This window comes from Oryzias latipes, chromosome 3 (genome assembly GCF_002234675.1).
Source record: "Oryzias latipes chromosome 3, ASM223467v1".
Lineage (NCBI taxonomy): Eukaryota > Metazoa > Chordata > Actinopteri > Beloniformes > Adrianichthyidae > Oryzias > Oryzias latipes.
The window spans coordinates 1,128,559-1,149,864 of record NC_019861.2 but is presented as its reverse complement, the minus strand read 5'-3'; the positions used below and the strand labels follow the sequence as shown (position 1 = coordinate 1,149,864).

The 21,306-nt window shown below is 43.7% G+C and overlaps 1 protein-coding gene across 3 annotated transcripts in view; it reads right to left on the bottom strand.

Annotated features, from left to right (window-relative positions):
* The window catches only part of LOC101160143 (Golgi apparatus protein 1), a 55,349-nt gene that overhangs the window by 5,913 nt on the left and 28,130 nt on the right, over positions 1–21,306 (bottom strand). For 2 of the 3 annotated variants that reach the window (XM_023951391.1, XM_023951386.1), the window contains exons 12-19: positions 8,070–8,207; positions 6,993–7,079; positions 6,844–6,906; positions 2,831–2,944; positions 1,149–1,237; positions 959–1,076; positions 790–882; positions 553–690 (exon numbers count right to left, since the gene is read on the bottom strand). In XM_023951391.1, the coding sequence (XP_023807159.1) occupies positions 553–690; positions 790–882; positions 959–1,076; positions 1,149–1,237; positions 2,831–2,944; positions 6,844–6,906; positions 6,993–7,079; positions 8,070–8,207 (840 nt within the window). The remainder of the gene's footprint in view (positions 1–552; positions 691–789; positions 883–958; positions 1,077–1,148; positions 1,238–2,830; positions 2,945–6,843; positions 6,907–6,992; positions 7,080–8,069; positions 8,208–21,306) is intronic. The other variant, XM_023951393.1, reaches the window with a different exon arrangement.

Sequence of the window (21,306 nt, the reverse complement as noted above, 5' to 3'; positions counted from 1 at the left end):
CACGCCCCCTCCACGTTCACAGTTGCAGACACACTCCCTCCACGTTCACAGCTGCAGACACGCCCCCTCCACGTTCACAGCTGCAGACACGCCCCCTCCACGTTCACAGCTGCAGACACGCCCCCTCCACGTTCACAGTTGCAGACACGCCCCCTCCACGTTCACAGCTGCAGACACGCCCCCTCCACGTTCACAGCTGCAGACACGCCCCCTCCACGTTCACAGCTGCAGACACGCCCCCTCCACGTTCACAGCTGCAGACACGCCCCTCCACGTTCACAGCTGCAGACACGCCCCCTCCACGTTCACAGCTGCAGACACGCCCCCTCCACGTTCACAGCTGCAGACACGCCCCCTCCACGTTCACAGCTGCAGACACGCCCCCTCCACGTTCACAGCTGCAGACACGCCCCCTCCACGTTCACAGCTGCAGACACGCCCCCTCCACGTTCACAGCTGCAGACACGCCCCCTCCACGTTCACAGCTGCAGACACGCCCCCTCCACGTTCACAGCTGCAGACACGCAGTGTAGAAATGGTGTAGAAATGTACCTTGATCATCTGCTTGCAGACCCTCATCAGCTGGTAGTCCAGCTCAGGGTCGCTCATCTCCACCTCCTGCAGCCTGAAGATCCGCTGGTGGCAGCGGGGGCTGAGGTGCCTCTTCTGCTCCTTCAGGCACTCGATCATCTGAGGAGTGTGAGAAACAGACGCAAGGAGGAGGAGAAGGATGGGAGAGGGTGAAGGAGATCCAGAGGAAGTACACAAACCTCCCCTGACATTTGTTACCTGGGCGTTACCAAACGGCACGTTGGGACACAGACGACTGATGTCCGGCTTGCAGGGATCGTACAGCTCCGGTTCCAGCCGGATGTCCTCTGACTGAGACATGAAGAGCTCAGTCATGTGATGCTAAGCTTTCCAGGCCTCAGCTTTAGGAAACGCCCAGTGTGCTCACCATCTCCAGCTCCTCCACACGGAGCTGCTTCCGACATTTCAGAGAGACCCGCTGCTCCCGGGCCTCTTGCAGCGTGTCGTTCCTCACGGTGGTGCTGAGACAGACGACCACGTCCACCCTGCAGAGGACGGACACTGTCAGTTCCACGCATCAATAAAAGAGCTCTGAATGTTTTCTTCTGAAAGCCCACTTCTTCTTGATGTTGGGACACAAACGCAGAACGTCCTCCTTGCAGGCCATCTTGAACTTATAGGAAAACCGGAAATCCTTCATTTGAATCTGAAAGTTGAGCACACAATGGTGACAAGTGGATTCATTTATTCTCATTACATGAAGCATTCTTCATTCTTCCTCATCACTGTGGGGTGCCTCAGGGGTCTATTGCTGGACTCCCTTTTCTTACTGTCCTTGCTGCACATGTCCCCATCAGGATCCTTCAAACTGGTCCTGGGCCACATGAACAAGGATTAAAAGAACCCAGTGGAATCTCTAAAGGACATCTTGTCCCTTCACTTGGACAATAGTTGCAGAGCGCTCAGTGAATCCATAGAGACGTCTTCATGCACATTTGATCCTACCAGTATGCTACGAGCAACAGGTCATAGGGAACACTGTTACAACACGTTAGGGTGAAGTATGTGAGACGCAGGCGTGTCATAAAGATTTTTCATTGTCTTCAACCCCTAAATCCTGCACACTGCACAGCAGCATGTTAGTGCTGTTCATGTGAAACGTTGAACCGACTGAGTGTAGTTTGTGTGGACGTCCTACAGGCTCTTACGCATCACGTGCACGCCCCGTGCATGCAGCATTTGTGCACGGACAGTCAGGAGCCAGTCCTTGAGTGTAGCATAAGGTCAGTCAGCGTCTCCTGTAGGTCATCCGTGTGTGTAGCTTCCATCAGCGGGGAAAGCGCGAGGCTTTTCCTGGTGGAGGCTCAGTCAAAGTTTGACTTGATCTTTTTTATTGTGATAATACATCACCATGGACAGTACTCAACCCTGAAGCTACTACAGGCCATTTTACTTAGTTTACTCTACACGGCTTCATTTCTGCTGCTTTTCTTAGTTATTTTCTATTATTTTCATCGTTGGATTTTTGTTTTCATTCTCATGATTGTAAAGCTTTCTTACAGGTTTACTGGGTTTCATTTGGGGCTAAAGCTCCTTCAGTCATGGGGAACGAATACATCTTCAGGAGAATATTGGCCACAGGTGGAAGGACTGGCAGGAAACTGTTCTTCAGCTGGAAATGGTCTAATAAAAGGCCTGAAGTCATCCAGGAGCCCAGTGGAAGCCTGCATCCTAATCTGAACTCACTGAGTGAAGTCCTCACCTCTAAACTTCTGCAAATTTAGCACATTGCAAACTCACAGATGTTAAAATCAAACTCTGATCATAAGAAGTTCTAAAATCCGTGTCTGGATTAAAGAGCTCTGTGACAAAATGCCAGAGTTCTTAACTTTCAAAGATCACAACGTCTATAAAGGATCTGAAGCTTCTCTTGCTCCAACTCAGATCAAAACGGAAGAAACGGCAGAGGAACCGTTGGATACCAGAATGCTTCAAACAGCTGGGAAGACTGTGACTGTTTCCCAGCATTCACATGAAGACAACCCCAAACTCTTCATCAGCCATGAACCCATGACAGACTAGAGCATCAGACCTCCTCACAGCGCTCAGGAGGAGGAAGCTGTTCCAGCAAACTGTCTGAAAAGACCTCATTTAGTGGATACAATCTACATTTGACCCGTTTTCTTATTGGATCTTATTGTTATGAATGAAATGTGCATCATTCAAATGACTTACAGTCTTTAATCTCTTCAGTGAAGAAAGTTTTTTGGTGTTTTAGAGAGAAGCAGAAAGAACTGACCAGCTGGAAGTGTGTGACCCCGACTGCACATTTGTCGTTCATCTCCTTCTGGTGTTTGTTCTGGACCAAACACTCCATCAGAACACCGGTGTCCATCTGGTTGTCTGTCGCATCCTGCAGGCACACAGACAACTGAGCCGGTTGGCGAACCGCTCCACATGCACGTGACTCCACAAAAGCTAATGCTGCGTTCACAATGAACGGGATTTGCTCAGTGTTTACACATGCAGCCAGTTTACCGTTGGATGCTCATTTAGAAATGTGTTCATTAATAGATGCTCCTGCTGCGTATGGGAGGAGCTACTGTCCCTCGTTGCTACATGAAAGGATTGACTATGTACAGTGGTGGACAAAATAGTTGGCCCCCCTCAGTTAAAGACAGAAAGTCCACAATGTTCACTGAAATGACTTGAAACGTTCAAAAGTAACAATAAATGAAAATGTATTAAAAAATAAATAATCAAAATCAGCCATTGCTTTTGAGTTGTTGATTAACAGAATTATTTAAAAAAACAAACTAGTGAAATATGGCTGGACTAAAATGATGGTACCTCCATAAAAGACTGAGAACTAATTGTCCAGGGGGTCATGATGAACTCAGGTTTGTCCTTTAATTGACATCACAGCTGTTTTCAAACCCAGAATCAGTCTGTCTGCCTATTTAAAGGGAGACAAATAGTGAAAAGGTGTGAACCACACTGAACATGGACAACAGAAAGCCAAGGAGAGACTTGTCCCAGGACATTAGAAACACAATTATAGACAAACACGGTAAAGGTAAAAAGGCTATAAAACCATCTCTAAGCAGCTTGGAGTTCCTGTGACCACAGTGGAACATATTATTCAGAAGTTTAAGACCCACGGGACAGTAGACAACCTCCCTGGACGATGGAAGAGGAAAATGGATGACAAACTGAGGAGACGGATAGTTGGATCTGTATCCAAAGAGCCCAGAACAACCTCCAAAGACATTAAAGGTGAACTCCTAGATCAAGCTACATCAGTGTCAGATCGCACCATTCATGGTTGTTTGAGACAGAGTGGACTTCATGGGAGACGACCAAAGAGGACACCACTGTTGAAAGGAAATTATCAAAAAGACAGACTGGAATTTGCAAACATGAATGTTGACAAGCCACAAAGCTTCTGGGAAAATGATGAGACCAAACTGGAGCTTTCTGGTGAGGCACATCAGCTCCATGTTGGTAGACTCAAAAATGAAGCATCCAACCAAAAGAACACTGTCCCTACTGTGAAACATGGAGGAGGCTCAGTTCTGTTTTGGGGCTGCTTTGCTGCATCTGCCACAGGAGGTCTGGAAGTTGTGAAGGTCAAATGAAATCTCCAGATTATCAAGGCATCCTGGGTAGAAATGTGCTGCCTAGTGTCAGAAAGCTTGGTCTCAGTCTCAGGTCATGGGTCTTCCAACAGGACAACCATCCAAAACACACAGCCAGAAACCCCCAAGAATGGCTCAGAGAAAAGCCTTGGACTATTCTGAAGTGTCCTTCTATGAGCCCAGATCTGAATCCCATTGAACATCAGTGGAAGGAGCTGAAACATGCCATTTGGAGAAGACACCCGTCAAACCTGAGACAACTGGAGCAGTTTGTTCATGAGGAGGGGGCCAAAATACCTGTGGACAGGTGCAGAAGGCTCATTGACAAATACAGAAACCGTTTCATTTCAGTGATTGCCTCAAAAGGTTGAGCAACAAAATATGAAGTTATGGGAACCATCATTTTTGTCCAGCCATATTTCATTAGTTAGTTTTTTTAAATACTTCTGTTAAACAACAACTCAAAAGTAATGGCTCATTTTGATTACCGTATTTTCCGGACTATAAGTCGCACCAGCCCAAAAATGCATTATAAAGTAGAAAAAAACACAGATAAGTCGCACTGGACTATAAGTCGCATTTTAACTTTCACAACCTTATATGACACAATCATAGCAGACTGTTTATCTAATAATTTCACCATAATTCTTTCTCATACTTATTTATTTATTCCTTTCATGAAGCATCATTGGCCAACTAATACTCTGTATTCATCATGTATTTGTAGAAACAGTTTTCACTTTTATTGCATTTCTGAATCTATGAAATCATTGGAAAATAGAATATTATGTTGTTAGCCTTCAAGATCTTACTGTAAAAAAAAGTTTGCTGATTCTCTGAGTCACTTAACATACTCTTAACACTTAACATACCTCATACATCAAATTTAGCCAGGAACATCATCTCTGTTCCTCACAAATGAACATAACAGGAGGGTTAACAATGTATTTATTTCAATTTATTTCTAATATAAGTCGCTGCGGAGTATAAGTCGCACCCCTTGCCAAACTATGAAAAAAAGGGCGACTTATAGTCCGGAAAATATGGTATTTAATTTTTAATTAATTTTAATTTATTGTTACTTATGAACGTTTCAAGTCATTTCAGTGAACATTGTGGACTTTCTGTCTTTAACTGAGGGGGAATCAGCTATTTTGTCCACCACTGTATTTATCAAATACACTCACTGGCCACTTTATCAGGTCCACCTTGCTAGTACAACGTTGGACCCCTTTTGCCATCAGAACTGTCTTCTGGAAACATTCCTCAGTTTGGTCCATGTTGACATGACAGCATCAGTTGCTGCAGATTTGTCTGCTGAACATCCATGATGCTGGTCTCCCGTTCCACCACATCCCAAAGGTTCTCTACTGGGTTCTGGTGACTGTGGAGGCCGTTTGAGTCCAGAGAACTCATTGTCATGTTCTAGAAACCAGTCTGAGATGATTCCAGCTTGATGACAAGGAGCCTTATCCTGCTGGAAGTAGCATCAGAAGATGGTCCACTGTGGTCAGAAAGGGATGGACATGGTCAGCAACAATACTCAGCCAGGCTCAGTTGGTACAAAGGGGTCCAAAGTACCAAGAAAATATCCCCCACACCATGACACCACCATCACACACCTGAAACGTTGCTACAAGGCAGGATGGATCCATGCTTTCATGCTGTTGACCCTACATCAGAATGTGGCAGCAGAAATAGAGACTCATCAGACCAGACAACGTTTTTCCATCTTCTAGGGTCCAGTTTTGGTGAGTCTGTGTGAAATGTAGCCTTAGTTTCCTGTTCTTAGCTGACAGCAGTGGTACCCGGTGTGGTCTTCTGCTGCTGTAGTCCATCTGCCTCCAGGTTGGACGTGTTGTTCTTTCAGAGATGCTCTTCTGCAGACCTCGGTTGGAACCAGTGGTTCTTTGAGTTCCTGTTGTCTTGCTATCAGCTGCATAGGCCATTCTCCTCTGAACTCTGGTGTCAACAAGGTATTGAGCAGTTGGAGAGGTGTACCTAATAAACTGGCCAGTGAGTGTACAGTCTATGCATGGAAAACATAGATGATGTTAAGAGTAGAGCTTTATTTATTTTGCAGAGCTCTACAAAACCATCAGTAATCACGTCTCCATGTCTGGATTCATGGGATCATCCAGAGACTCTCCCATTACAGCGAGTCTACTGCCGCTTCTGAATGACGGACACTTTCAGCAGTATTTCCATCTCTCTGTGACCCAGTTTGATGACTTCCTGTCCCGCATTAGTCCAAGGAGGGGAAATATAAAAATTTGGAGGACCTTTTCATTATTGCTTTTAAACAAATAAGAAAAATACCATAAAGGTCAGAGGGAGATGGACTTTTTGGACTCCAACCGCTGATGGTGTCATCAACACGTCACGGGCCAAAGCTGAGTTCTTGATTGGTTGATGTGATGCAAATTCTACGGCAAAGATCAGCGCGGCCAAATAATCAGCATGCATCAGAATTTTTGTCGTGCCACCCAAAACATTCAGTTGCCAGACCGCCGTGCCCGATGTTCAAGTTGCGCTGCAGAACCTCTGATCACAAACGTACATTGACTTAGCATTGAAACTGTCCCTGACGCGCAAATCCCGTTCAGTGTGAACTGATGTGAGCGTATGCTCCCTAGGCCGACAGTATCAACTGAACCGATGTGTATGTGCTCACATGGCAGTGGGCCTGAATGACGGGCTCACAGGCTCTGATGAGCAGCGCGTCTATCTGGATGTCCTAAACAACACAACACACAGTCATGCTCTCTGCTTTGTATTTGTGATGCGCAGTGAGGAAATCCACAGTGTCTGCTGAGCTCCAACCTCCGACTCCAGCTCTGTCAGGTTGCCCACGACGTCCCTGCAGCTCTGCACCAGGTCCTCCAGATGATCCTGCAGACACTCCAGCTCCTGTCCTCACAAACAGAAGCTCATCAGAAATCCTGCATGTTTCTCCAAACTGCAACGTCACACTGAACAGACACTGCCTGGTTGGGTGATGCATCTAACATGAGATGGTCACTGCTAGGGCCTGGAATCACCAATCATTTCCAGAAGTGATTTGATTCATCAGAGCCTGGATCGATTCCATTCACGATTCTTTCAATCCACTCACACAGTTTACACATTTAGACATATTTGTATAGAAGTACATTAATAATCTACATATGTTTTGAACATATTCACATTATTCTGAGGCAGTATTAGTGGAATAATAAACCAATGAGATTGTTAACACCATACAGTGTTCCATGATTTTTTAGAGAAGCTCCAACTAAAATGTACAGATTGTTGAGAAAGCTGTGTTTCCGTTTGGCCACTAGGTGGAGCTCTTGCTATAGGTTTGGCAATGAGTTTTATCACTAGAGGAGATGCGCCCGCTTGGGAAGACTGGCCAACGGTGGCGGAGCGCAACGCCATCTTGGTGAGGTCGTCGGCGCCCACATGACAATGATTTCTATAGCCTTTGGTGGCATCTAAGTAGCTTTTATATAATATATATATATAATATAAAATTTATATATATATAATTTTAATATAATATATATATCTATATATATATAGATATATATATACATAAAACCCTCAATATTTAAAAAACGCTCTTTAAAACCAACCACGTTAACTAAAGTTTAAATTGAGATTAAGATCAAAATATTTATTATCCCCAATAAAGAAACTTAAGTAGTAGTAAAAAAGTATTAAAGGATTGTTTATGTTGAATTTTATTTAAAAGATGTTTTAGACAGACAGACAGACAGACAGACAGACAGACAGACAGACAGACAGACAGACAGACAGACAGACAGACAGACAGACAGACAGACAGACAGACAGACAGACAGACAGACAGACAGACAGACAGACAGACAGACAGACAGACAGACAGACGCCTCTCACCTGTCCAGCATCGTTCTTACTACTGCACCACTTTCCGAGGTCAGAGATGCAGCGTTTCTGCAGCTCTGGGTCTAACTTCACATCCAGCGCCCTCTGGTGGAGAACCCTCTGCACCTCCATTTTGCAGTCTCGTGACAACTACAGCACAAAAAACACGTTTCATGCTAGTTTAGGTGCATATTACCAACATGATACATATTAAATAGATCTGCTCCTGCATTACAGGTTTGCACATGTATGTCTTAAGTGAATGCTTAAAAACTGAACTTTATTCCACCTTTAAAGTGTTGTTATTCATGCATTCGTTAAAAAAAGGAAAGGTATATTTTCATCCATTTTCCTTTAGATCACGCGAACAGGCATGCAATAGCATGACGGGCTTTACGGCCTGAAATGGTTCAGGGTCAAAATTCAACAAACCATCTGATTCAACTCGATCCTTTTTTAATTTTTCAGACCTCCAAGAATCAAATTTATATGACTTCTCTTTGAGACCAACTCAGTATTACAGTTTAGGCCGCAGACCTCAGCTGAGACCCTGACTCCCCCGTCAGATAGCCCGTTAAATACCCTGATCTTCCACATTATCAGGCTTCACCACAATCGAACAATTTGCCCTTTGACATTTCCATAAATCTTGAAATTTAAAGCATGATTGTCAAACCGTGGGTGAGGTCAGTAATTAGGGCCCGAGCACGGAGTGCAAGGACCCTATTGTATCTGTAAGAGTTATTATTATTATTATTATTAGGGCCCGAGCACGGAGTGCAAGGACCCTATTGTATCTGTAAGAGTTATTATTAGGGCCCGAGCACGAAGTGCAAGGACCCTATTGTATCTGTTAGGTTTATTATTATTAGGGCCCGAGCACGGAGTGCAAGGACCCTATTGTATCTGTTAGGTTTATTATTATTTTTCTTCCGCCGGAAGAATCGCATTTTTGAGGCCTTTAACATACCCCAAAACTCACCAAATTTGGCACACACATCAGGGGTCGCGAAAAAATTTCGTATTTTATGAGAAATTGGCATGGGTGCGCAAAAATGGCTCGACAGCGCCACCTACACTGACTTTTGTCCCGACGCCCCGCATACGCTTTAACGTACAAGCTTGATTTTTTCAGGGCATGTTCATCAGATGGAAACCTACAAAAAAGTCTGTAGGTACCAAGCTGTCAGTCGCACAGGAAGTCTGCTATATTGATGACAATATGTCATTTTTGCTGTATTTTGGTCATTTGCAGGCCTCGCTCTAGAACGAACTCCTCCTAGAGATTTGAGAGTAATGACTCCAAACTTTGGTTTTGTAAACTAGACACATGTCCGATGTTAAATTGCAAAGCTTTTAAGTTTTTATGGATGTTTGTGACCATGGCGGCGCGTCAAAATTGGAGGTCGTTTCGAAAACACGCCATGAAAAGAAAAATGGCCATTACTCAGCCATGCATAATCCAATCTGATCCAAAATTGATGTGCATGATTGTAGTCTGACTCTGAACACATCTGCAGTGAAAAAATCTGGAAAAAGTGTAGCGCCACCTGCTGGTAAGAGGAAATGACATGTTTTACTTGGAGCATCACTACTCCGAGTAGAATGAGCCGACACACCTGAAAATGACGTCCACCTGTTGAAAAGCCATTGAAGTTTACTCTGACAAAAAACCATAACTTTCAATGCGGGGGTGTGGTCGTGACAGAGCGGCAAAGTTGGGCATCTCGCTATGCACACAAAAGTTGCTCTCACGTGCACATTCCTTGTCCAATCTCACTGAAATTCAATGGATATGATGAAGCTTCTATTCTGAACCCATGGATATGACAATCTTGGACGAGCTCTATAGTGCCACCTAGTTATTGCATTGGGCACATTCTGCCCTGTATTTTCTCTTTGCTTTGTCCGATGTGCATGAAATTAAAACTGGAGATACTCAGAAGGGTCCTCTCTCATCATGTAAAGTTTCATGGGTGTACACCTGACGGTGCCTGCGTAACAGGAAGTGGTCGATTATGTGCACCCAAATAATAGAAATTTATTATAAATCAGCCGTTTGTCTCAGGAAGCTGAGATTTCAGAATTAGATGCCTTTAATAACCTCCAGCTTTGATATGTAACACTATAGGGTCTACGAGAAACTTCATCACTTGATTTTTTTAATGAAATTTTGGAATGAACAAAGATTTTTAGCATAAATTCTGTTTAGGTTATCAGCACCAAGAATTCAACTTTCATAGGCATTTATGTGCTACTGCTTCCTAAAAAAATTCAGAATTATTGAAGTTACAGGTGAACTTTTAGACAACATTTCATCCAAAAAGGTCCGAAAACGTCTTTTTAGGCAAAACTGCAAACACCTATTTTTTTGCATAACTTATCTTTCAAATATCAGCACAAAAAAATTAAAAACGGTAGGGATCTGTGTTTGCTGCCTTCCATATTTCTTTCAGACTTAAAAGTGTAACAGATGATTTATAAAAAATCCTTTTTCATCCAAAAACCTGTGTTAAATCTGTCTAGACTCCAAACAAACATTTTTTTATGGTAACTTATGTTTCAACAATCGACACCAATTTTCACACACCTATAGCTGAACATGTCCCATAGCTCCCTGAATATTTTCATAGATATAAAATGAACTGGTCATTCTAACATCTAGCATTCTAACATCTAACATCTTACATGTCAAAGCCTCTCTCAGCCTGGCTCTGCTGAAGGAGTCGTGTTACAACCCCGCCCCCTCCTGCTGGGACCCCTGCTATGTAAATTAGCAAGCAGTGAACAGAGAGATGAGGAGTAAGAATGGCCATTACTCAGGCATGCATAATCCAAAGACAGCCAGTTAAACACTGAAAGACATATTTTTTCGGTATGTCTTTCATACATCTTTAGTATTAAAAACTCTCCAAGATGAATGTGCCTGACTCCACCTGCAGGTGGATCACAGACTTCCTGACGGACAGACAGCAGTATGTGAGGCTGGGGAAGCTCGTCTCAGATACTCGGACCACAAGCACCGGATCCCCCCAGGGCTGTGTCCTTTCACCCCTGTTACTCTCCCTGTACACAAACAGCTGCACAGCTGGTCACCTGTCTGTCAAACTCCTGAAGTTTGCTGACGACACCACACTCATCGGCCTCATCTCTGACGGAGATGAGTCGGCCTACAGGAGTGATATAGCCAGGCTGGTGTCATAGTGCAGCGCTAACAACCTGGAGCTTAATGCTCTGAAGACAGTGGAGATGACAGTGGACTTCAGGAAGGCCCCAGCCCCCCTCCCCCCTGTCATCCTCTGTGACTCCCCGGTGACCTCTGTGGAGTCCTTCTGCTTCCTGGGAACCATCATCAGCCAGGACCTCAAGTGGGAGCAGAACATCAGCTCCATCACTAAGAAGGTCCAGCAGAGGATGTACTTCCTGAGGCAGCTGAAGAAGTTTCACCTCCCTGAAAAGATGCTGGTAGACTTTTACACCGCCATCATCGAATCCACCCTCACGTCCTCCATCACAGTCTGGTTCGCTGCGGCCACGGCCAGAGACAAGGCCAAGCTGCAACGCGTCATCCACTCAGCAGAGAAGGTGATCGGCTGCCACCTCCCGTCTCTCCAGGAGCTGCACATCTCCAGGACCTGGAGGCGGGCAGCCAGGATTGTAGCCAACCCCTCTCATCCAGGACATAATCTCTTTCGGCCCCTCCCTTCTGGCAAGAGGCTCCGGTCCATCAGGACCAGGACCTCGCGCCACAAGAACAGCTTCTTCCCCACTGCAGTCAGACTGCTGAACAGTACCCCAACTCCCCCAGGTGACCCCCCTCCCCCCCCCCCCGCCCACCAAAGGACTGTCGGTGCCACTTACAGGCCCCACCATCCCAGCCCATCTGTGCTCCCACTTTAATTCACCTTACTCTACTGTATATAGTGTGTTGTTGTTGTTAACTTAATTTTTAACTTATTCTTAATTGCACTATACACCAAGTCAAATTCCTCGTTTTGTAAAGTGCGCTCTACTGAACCTGGCAATAAAACTTTTTCTGATTTCTGATTCTGATTCTATTAATCATTGTTTTTTATTCATTCAAAATGCAATTAAATCAATATTTTATCTTTTTTCTTTTCCTTTTTCTTTTTTTTTATCTCTTATATCCTTTTTTATAATCAATGTTTGAACTTCTTTTCCTTTCTATTGTCATGGTTTCAGTTTGTTGTCTTGTTTTTCGCTTTAGTTCTTGTTCTGCCTTGTTTGGTTCTGTTTCCTGTTTTATTTTGAAAGGTTTCCTGTCTTGTCATGTTTCTTGAGTTTTACTTCCTTTGGTCCCCATCTGCCCTAATCGTGTTCACCTGTGTCTTGTCTGCCCTGTCTGTATATAAGTCTTGTCTCTGCCTTCCTCCTGTGCTGGTCCATTAACTTCTGCTCATGTTGATCACGTCTTCTTGTCTGGCGTCCATGTCCCTTGCCATGCCACAGTAAGTTTTTGTTTTTAGTTTTGTCATCCTGCTCTGCAGCGCTTTTTGTTAGTTAAATAAACCCACTTGCCCTGAACCCGTTTGCCTCCCGTCTCTGCGCCTGGGTCCTACCTGCTCTCGAGCCTCCCCCCCACACGACATCTATACATCCAATGAAATTAAACTACAAATCAACAAACACAACTGATAACAAATGTCTCTAAAAAATGATGTGTATATTTGCAGAACCTTAAAAACACCAAACAAATAACAAATGCTTCCCAATTAAAGCACAAAAAATGGAACACAAAATGTAAAACCCAAGTTAGAAATTGCAATTTGAAAAAGATACTTTTTTCAGCAGCTTTTCAAAATCAATCACCAATTCTACTCTTCTGTGGATGAAACAAAGAACTCCAGAACAATGAAGCCATTTCTCTAAGTCTCTCTCACCTTCAGTTTTAAACAAGGTCTGTGAAAATCCACCATACATTGGTCACATGAACTCAGAGATCCTGCTAAAAGTGCACAATTGTAAAAGCTCTTTTATATAGACAACTGTTTGTTTGCTTAGAGCTCTAAATATAAAAAAAAATGCTTTTCTATCACCTAGACACAGATGGAGAACCATATCAACTGGATTAATAACAGGGTGGCATGTTTAGACAACATGAAGCTGTCCATCACATTTTTGACCTAAACATGTAAACACATCCTTGGCTCTGCGGTTAGGAAATGGTATTTGGGAATCTCTTTATACCAGGAGCCAGCCTGGCCATTGGAACATCGCCACAGTGCCCATCCAGACTGGGACAGCAACGGGGTCCACTTCAGAGCCGTGAGCTGCTGTGTTTAACTCCAGCTGTCCCAGCAAGGGAGACAACTGCAGCAACATCCACTGACCAAGCTGACAAGCCCTGGCAGAAAAGATCCCCACAAGAAAAACACTGGCTCAGGCAGGCTGATCAAAAAAAAATAGTTTTGCCATTGTCTTGCAGCTCGCAGATCAAGTGGTTTAGTTTTCCAGTAATGTCAGTCAAGAATGCAAGTTCAGATTCACAATGTTCATATTCACCATATTCAACAGACATCTCCTCCAATAGCACCTTAAAAATCCTGTGCTGTTTTGCTTTGCAGCTGAGGTTGTTTACGATTTTCAGAATAAGAGTCATTATATGTCCAGAGCCAATCACTTCTGCACATAAGGCCTGCTGGTGAATGACGCAGCAGTAATGCAGACATTTTGGAAAGTCTGGGTCAGCTTTACAGTGAGTGATGAAACCTGTTTGTCTATTGATCATAGCAGGAGTCCCATCTGCAGTCACTGCTACCAGCTTTTCTAATTGTACCTTTTTCTGCACAAAAACTCCTTCACCGTGTTATACATTTCAACTCCTCTTGTAGTTGTCTGTTAGGGCAGATGTGTCAGGAGTTCTTCTCTTGTGGAAACCAAAAGCTATGCTGTACTGTTGCCGTCCACAGACTCATCACACTGGACGTAAACCCTCTGCACTTTGCAAGATCCCGGTCCAGCTAATTGGCCAAGTTATCAGACATAGCTGACACTCATCTAGACATTGTAGTGGAAATTGAATGAGTTCTATTGTTCTCATCCTTAGGGACAGTGATAGCAATTATCATCATTGCTTGAATTTTTTTCATGCTATATGCAAAAGTCTTTGTCCCTTAAGGCAACAGATTACAGCCCCCCCCCCCCCCCCCCCCCCCCAGGCTGCTGTCGTATTAACAAAAGCTTGGAGCTCCAGAATGGACAAGAAAAAACGACGAGAATGGCTCGAGCAGGGCGTTGCTCACGGGGCGGTCGCTCGTGCCATGCGGTCGCACGTGCTCGGGCCCGCTAAATGCTACTTGTAGCTTTAATTATTATTATTATTCTTCCGACTTTTCCGTCGCCTTTTTGAGGCCTTTAACATACCCCAAAACTCACCAAATTTTGTATACACATCAGGAGTCGCGAAAAATTTCATATTTTATAGGAGAACGGCATAGGTAAACAAAAATGGCTCGATAGCGACACCTGCAAAATTTGTTTTCGCGAGCACCTCCATATGCTTTATAGTACAAACCTGATTTTAACAGGGCATGTTCATCGGATAGAAACCTACAAAAAAGTCTCTTGGGACCAAGCTGTCAGTCGCACAGGAAGTCTGATATTTTGATGACAATATGTCATTTTTGCTGTATTTTGGTCATTTGCAGGCCTCGCTCTAGAACGAACTCCTCCTAGAGATTTGAGAGTAATGACTCCAAACTTTGGTTTTGTAAACTAGACACATGTCCGATGTTAAATTGCAAAGCTTTTAAGTTTTTATGGATGTTTGTGACCATGGCGGCGCGTCAAAATTGGAGGTCGTTTCGAAAACACGCCATGAAAAGAAAAATGGCCATTACTCAGCCATGCATAATCCAATCTGATCCAAAATTGATGTGCATGATTGTAGTCTGACTCTGAACACATCTGCAGTGAAAAAATCTGGAAAAAGTGTAGCGCCACCTGCTGGCAAGAGGAAATGACATGTTTTACTTGGAGCATCACTACTCCGAGTAGGATGAGCCGACACACCTGAAAATGACGTCCACCTGTTGAAAAGCCATTGAAGTTTATTCTGACAAAAAAACCATAACTTTCAATGCGGGGGTGTGGTCGTGACAGAGCGGCAAAGTTGGGCATCTCGCTATGCACACAAAAGTTGCTCTCACGTGCACATTCCTTGTCCAATCTCACTGAAATTCAATGGATATGATGAAGCTTCTATTCTGAACCCATGGATATGACAATCTTGGACGAGCTCTATAGTGCCACCTAGTTATTGCATTGGGCACATTCTGCCCTGTATTTTCTCTTTGCTTTGTCCGATGTGCATGAAATTAAAACTGGAGATACTCAGAAGGGTCCTCTCTCATCATGTAAAGTTTCATGGGTGTACACCTGACGGTGCCTGCGTAACAGGAAGTGGTCGATTATGTGCACCCAAATAATAGAAATTTATTATAAATCAGCCGTTTGTCTCAGGAAGCTGAGATTTCAGAATTAGATGCCTTTAATAACCTCCAGCTTTGATATGTAACACTATAGGGTCTACGAGAAACTTCATCACTTGATTTTTTTAATGAAATTTTGGACTGAACAAAGATTTTTAGCATAAATTCTGTTTAGGTTATCAGCACCAAGAATTCAACTTTCATAGGCATTTATGTGCTACTGCTTCCTAAAAAAATTCAGAATGATTGAAGTTACAGGTGAACTTTTAGACAACATTTCATCCAAAAAGGTCCGAAAACGTCTTTTTAGGCAAAACTACAAACACCTATTTTTTTTCATAACTTAATCATCATATATCAACACCATTTATTTTTTTAAATGTAGGGATCTGTGTTTGCTGCCTTCCATATTTTTTTCAGAAGTCCAGGTGAAACAGATGATTTTAAAAAAATCCTGATTCATCCCAAAACCTGTGCTTTTTCCGTCTGGACTCCAAACAAGTGTGTTTTAAAATTACTTATGCTTCAAATATCCACACCAAGTTTCACACGCATATAGCTGAACATGTCTAAATGCTTCTTGAATATTCTTTACAGATATAAAATGAACTGGTCAACTGTAGGATGTCATTTCCTCTTACATGCTTCAGTCTTTTCCTCATGCTGCAGCCTGCTCCTCAATCTGCCCTGTTGCTGGAGTCAAATTTCACCCCCCCCCCCCCCCCCCACACACACACACACCAGCTGCCTGTTCATATGCTAACTAACCCAGAAGTGAGGTGACAATAGTTTAGACACAAGAGGGAGGGCAGACTGCTTTTTCATTTGTTTTGTATGTCTTTCATAGATTTTTATGAATAATCATTGCTTTTCTAGTCATGTAAAATGCAATTAACTTAATATTTTATCTTTTTTTTTTTACAAACAAAACATATGAATGTGCTCCAAAACAAAACCCAACTCTCAGTACAGTTCTACAGATGTAACATAAGACTTAGACAGTAAATGTCTCTTTTATCCTTTTTTAATCAATGCTGCAACTTCTTTTCCTTAATATAAATCCAATGAAATTAAACTACAAAACCAAAAAACACAACCTATAGCAAATTTCTCTAAATAAATTATGTGTATATACAATATGTAGCACTTTTAAACAAAATAATAACAAATCCTTCCAATACAAGCACAGAAAAATGGAACACAAAATTTAAAACCCAAATTTGAAATGGCAATTTTAAAAAGATAATTTTTTCAGCCTGCTAAAAGTGCACAATTGTAAAAGCTCTTTTATATAGACAACTGTTTGGTTGCTTAGAGCTCTAAATATAAAAACAATGCCTTTATGGACGTGGCACGGATGGCACGGATGTTCAGCAGGGTAAACCCCAGGAAAGCGGCGGGACCTGATGGAGTTCCCGGCAAGGTTCTGCGGGCCTGCGCCGATCAACTCTCCCAGGTCTTCACAAAAATCTTCAACCTGTCGCTAGCTCAGGCTTTCATCCCTGCTTGCCTGAAGTCATCCACTATCATCCCGATACCCAAAAAGTCCTCATCCACAGCCTTCCTCACGGACTTCCGCCCAGTTGCACTCACTGCTGTCATCACAAAGTGTCTGGAGCGGCTGCTCCTGGGACACATCAAAGACTCCCTCCCTCCAATCTTCGTCCCCCACCAGTTTGCTTACAAAGCAAACAGATCAACGGATGATGCCATTTCCATCACCCTCCACACTGCGCTGAGCCACCTGGAACACAGAGACACCTACGCCAGGATGCTCTTTGTGGACTATAGCTCAGCCTTTAACACAATCATTCCTGACATTCTGGTCAACAAACTGTCTGAACTAGGACTCCACCCACTCACCTGCACGTGGATCAAGGACTTCCTGACAAACAGACCACAGACAGTCAAACTTGACCCCCACCTCTCCTCCACCCGGACGCTGAGCACAGGCTCCACACAGGGATGTGTGCTGAGTCCTCTGCTGTACACACTGTACACAGCAGACTGCAGACCAGCCCACACCAGCAACACCGTGGTGAAGTTTGCAGACGACACTACTGTGGTGGGGATGATCTCTGGGGACGACGAGACGGCCTACAGAGACGAAGTCCTGAAACTCTCAAGGTGGTGTCAGGCTAATAACCTCATCCTGAACACCACCAAGACCAAGGAGATCATCCTGGACTTCAGAAAAAACAGAACAGATCCACCCCCACTCTACATCGATGGAAACTGTGTGGAGAGGGTCCACAGCTTCACCCTCCTGGGCACCACCATCTCTGCTGACCTCACATGGTCTAACAACACCATGACTGTCATCAGGAAGGCCCAGCAACGCCTGCACTTCCTGAGAAAACTTAGGAGGAACGACGTCAGCCAGGAGCTGCTGGTAACGTTCTACCGCTCAACCATTGAGAGCATTCTGTCCTATGGCATCACAGTGTGGTTTTCCCACTGCACTGAAGCAGAACGGCAGAGTCTCCAGAGAGTGGTAAAGACAGCGCAGAGGATCATCGGCTGCCCCCTCCCCTCACTGAAGGACATTTACCAGTCTCGCTGCATCAGCAGAGTGACTAGCATCACCACTAACTCCACCCATTCTGCTTTCCCTCTGTTTGAACTGCTGCCCTCTGGAAGGAGGTACAGGTCCATCAGAACCAGGACAAACAGACTAAGAAACAGCTTTTTTCCATAGGCAATTATCATACGGAATGCACATACGTCCACCAACCACACCTCACTCTAATTTTACTACAATGCGTGCAATATCCTGACTGTCTAACCGGGTCACTGTGCAATAACTTGATATTTATTAAGCTGTGCTCACAGCAACTCATGTAATTCCTTTCTATTTTATTCACAAATATTTAATATTTAACAGTTTCTGTCCATATTGTTCATTTTTTGTTAAGAGTTGTAAATACAGTATTTCTTTTTCTATTCTATTTTTATTTTTATTTTATGTAACTCCTTCACTCCAAGGCTGCTGCAATTTCATTGTATCCCCATGTACAATGACAATAAACGATTCTGATTCTGATTATATCACTTAGACACAGATGGAGAACCATATCAACTGGATTGGTAACAGCAACAACCACCGACCAAGCCGGCAAGCCCTGGCAGAAAAGATCCCCACAAGAAACACTGCAGGCTGTTCCATAAAAAATATAGTTTTACCATTGCCTTGCAGATCACAGTTGAAGTGGTTTAGTTTTCCTAAAAAAATTCAGAATGATTGAAGTTACAGGTGAACTTTTAGACAACATTTGATCCAAAAAGGTCCGAAAACGTCTTTTTAGGCAAAACTGCAAACACCTATTTTTTTGCATAACTTATCTTTCAAATATCAGCACAAAAAAATTAAAAACGGTAGGGATCTGTGTTTGCTGCCTTCCATATTTTTTTCAGACTTAAAAGTGTAACAGATGATTTATAAAAAATCCTTTTTCATCCAAAAACCTGTGTTAAATCTGTCTAGACTCCAAACAAACATTTTTTTATGGTAACTTATGTTTCAACAATCGACACCAATTTTCACACACCTATAGCTGAACATGTCCCATAGCTCCCTGAATATTTTCATAGATATAAAATGAACTGGTCATTCTAACATCTAGCATTCTAACATCTAACATCTTACATGTCAAAGCCTCTCTCAGCCTGGCTCTGCTGAAGGAGTCGTGTTACAACCCCGCCCCCTCCTGCTGGGACCCCTGCTATGTAAATTAGCAAGCAGTGAACAGAGAGATGAGGAGTAAGAATGGCCATTACTCAGGCATGCATAATCCAAAGACAGCCAGTTAAACACTGAAAGACATATTTTTTCGGTATGTCTTTCATACATCTTTAGTATTAAAAACTCTCCAAGATGAATGTGCCTGACTCCACCTGCAGGTGGATCACAGACTTCCTGACGGACAGACAGCAGTATGTGAGGCTGGGGAAGCTCGTCTCAGATACTCGGACCACAAGCACCGGATCCCCCCAGGGCTGTGTCCTTTCACCCCTGTTACTCTCCCTGTACACAAACAGCTGCACAGCTGGTCACCTGTCTGTCAAACTCCTGAAGTTTGCTGACGACACCACACTCATCGGCCTCATCTCTGACGGAGATGAGTCGGCCTACAGGAGTGAAATAGCCAGGCTGGTGTCATAGTGCAGCGCTAACAACCTGGAGCTTAATGCTCTGAAGACAGTGGAGATGACAGTGGACTTCAGGAAGGCCCCAGCCCCCTCCCCCCTGTCATCCTCTGTGACTCCCCGGTGACCTCTGTGGAGTCCTTCTGCTTCCTGGGAACCATCATCAGCCAGGACCTCAAGTGGGAGCAGAACATCAGCTCCATCACTAAGAAGGTCCAGCAGAGGATGTACTTCCTGAGGCAGCTGAAGAAGTTTCACCTCCCTGAAAAGATGCTGGTAGACTTTTACACCGCCATCATCGAATCCACCCTCACGTCCTCCATCACAGTCTGGTTCGCTGCGGCCACGGCCAGAGACAAGGCCAAGCTGCAACGCGTCATCCACTCAGCAGAGAAGGTGATCGGCTGCCACCTCCCGTCTCTCCAGGAGCTGCACATCTCCAGGACCTGGAGGCGGGCAGCCAGGATTGTAGCCAACCCTCTCATCCAGGACATAATCTCTTTCGGCCCCTCCCTTCTGGCAAGAGGCTCCGGTCCATCAGGACCAGGACCTCGCGCCACAAGAACAGTTCTTCCCACTGCAGTCAGCCTGCTGAACAGTACCCCAACTCCCCCAGGTGACCCCCCCCCCCCGCCCACCAAAGGACTGTCGGTGCCACTTACAGGCCCACCATCCCAGCCCATCTGTGCTCCCACTTTAATTCACCTTACTCTACTGTATATAGTGTGTTGTTGTTGTTAACTTAATTTTTAACTTATTCTTAATTGCACTATACACCAAGTCAAATTCCTCGTTTTGTAAAGTGCGCTCTACTGAACCTGGCAATAAAACTTTTTCTGATTCTGATTCTGATTCTGATTCTATTAATCATTGTTTTTTATTCATTCAAAATGCAATTAAATCAATATTTTATTTTTTTCTTTTCCTTTTTCTTTTTTTTTATCTCTTATATCCTTTTTTATAATCAATGTTTGAACTTCTTTTCCTTTCTATTGTCATGGTTTCAGTTTGTTGTCTTTTTTTTCGCTTTAGTTCTTGTTCTGTCTTGTTTGGTTCTGTTTCCTGTTTTATTTTGAAAGGTTTCCTGTCTTGTCATGTTTCTTGAGTTTTACTTCCTTTGGTCCCCATCTGCCCTAATCGTGTTCACCTGTGTCTTGTCTGCCCTGTCTGTATATAAGTCTTGTCTCTGCCTTCCTCCTGTGCTGGTCCATTAACTTCTGCTCATGTTGATCACGTCTTCTTGTCTGGCGTCCATGTCCCTTGCCACGCCACAGTAAGTTTTTGTTTTAGTTTTGTCATCCTGCTCTGCAGCGCTTTTTGTTAGTTAAATAAACCCACTTGCCCTGAACCCGTTTGCCTCCCGTCTCTGCGCCTGGGTCCTACCTGCTCTCGAGCCTCCCCCCACACGACATCTATACATCCAATGAAATTAAACTACAAATCAACAAACACAACTGATAACAAATGTCTCTAAAAAATGATGTGTATATTTGCAGAACCTTAAAAACACCAAACAAATAACAAATGCTTCCCAATTAAAGCACAAAAAATGGAACACAAAATGTAAAACCCAAGTTAGAAATTGCAATTTGAAAAAGATACTTTTTTCAGCAGCTTTTCAAAATCAATCACCAATTCTACCTTCTGTGGAT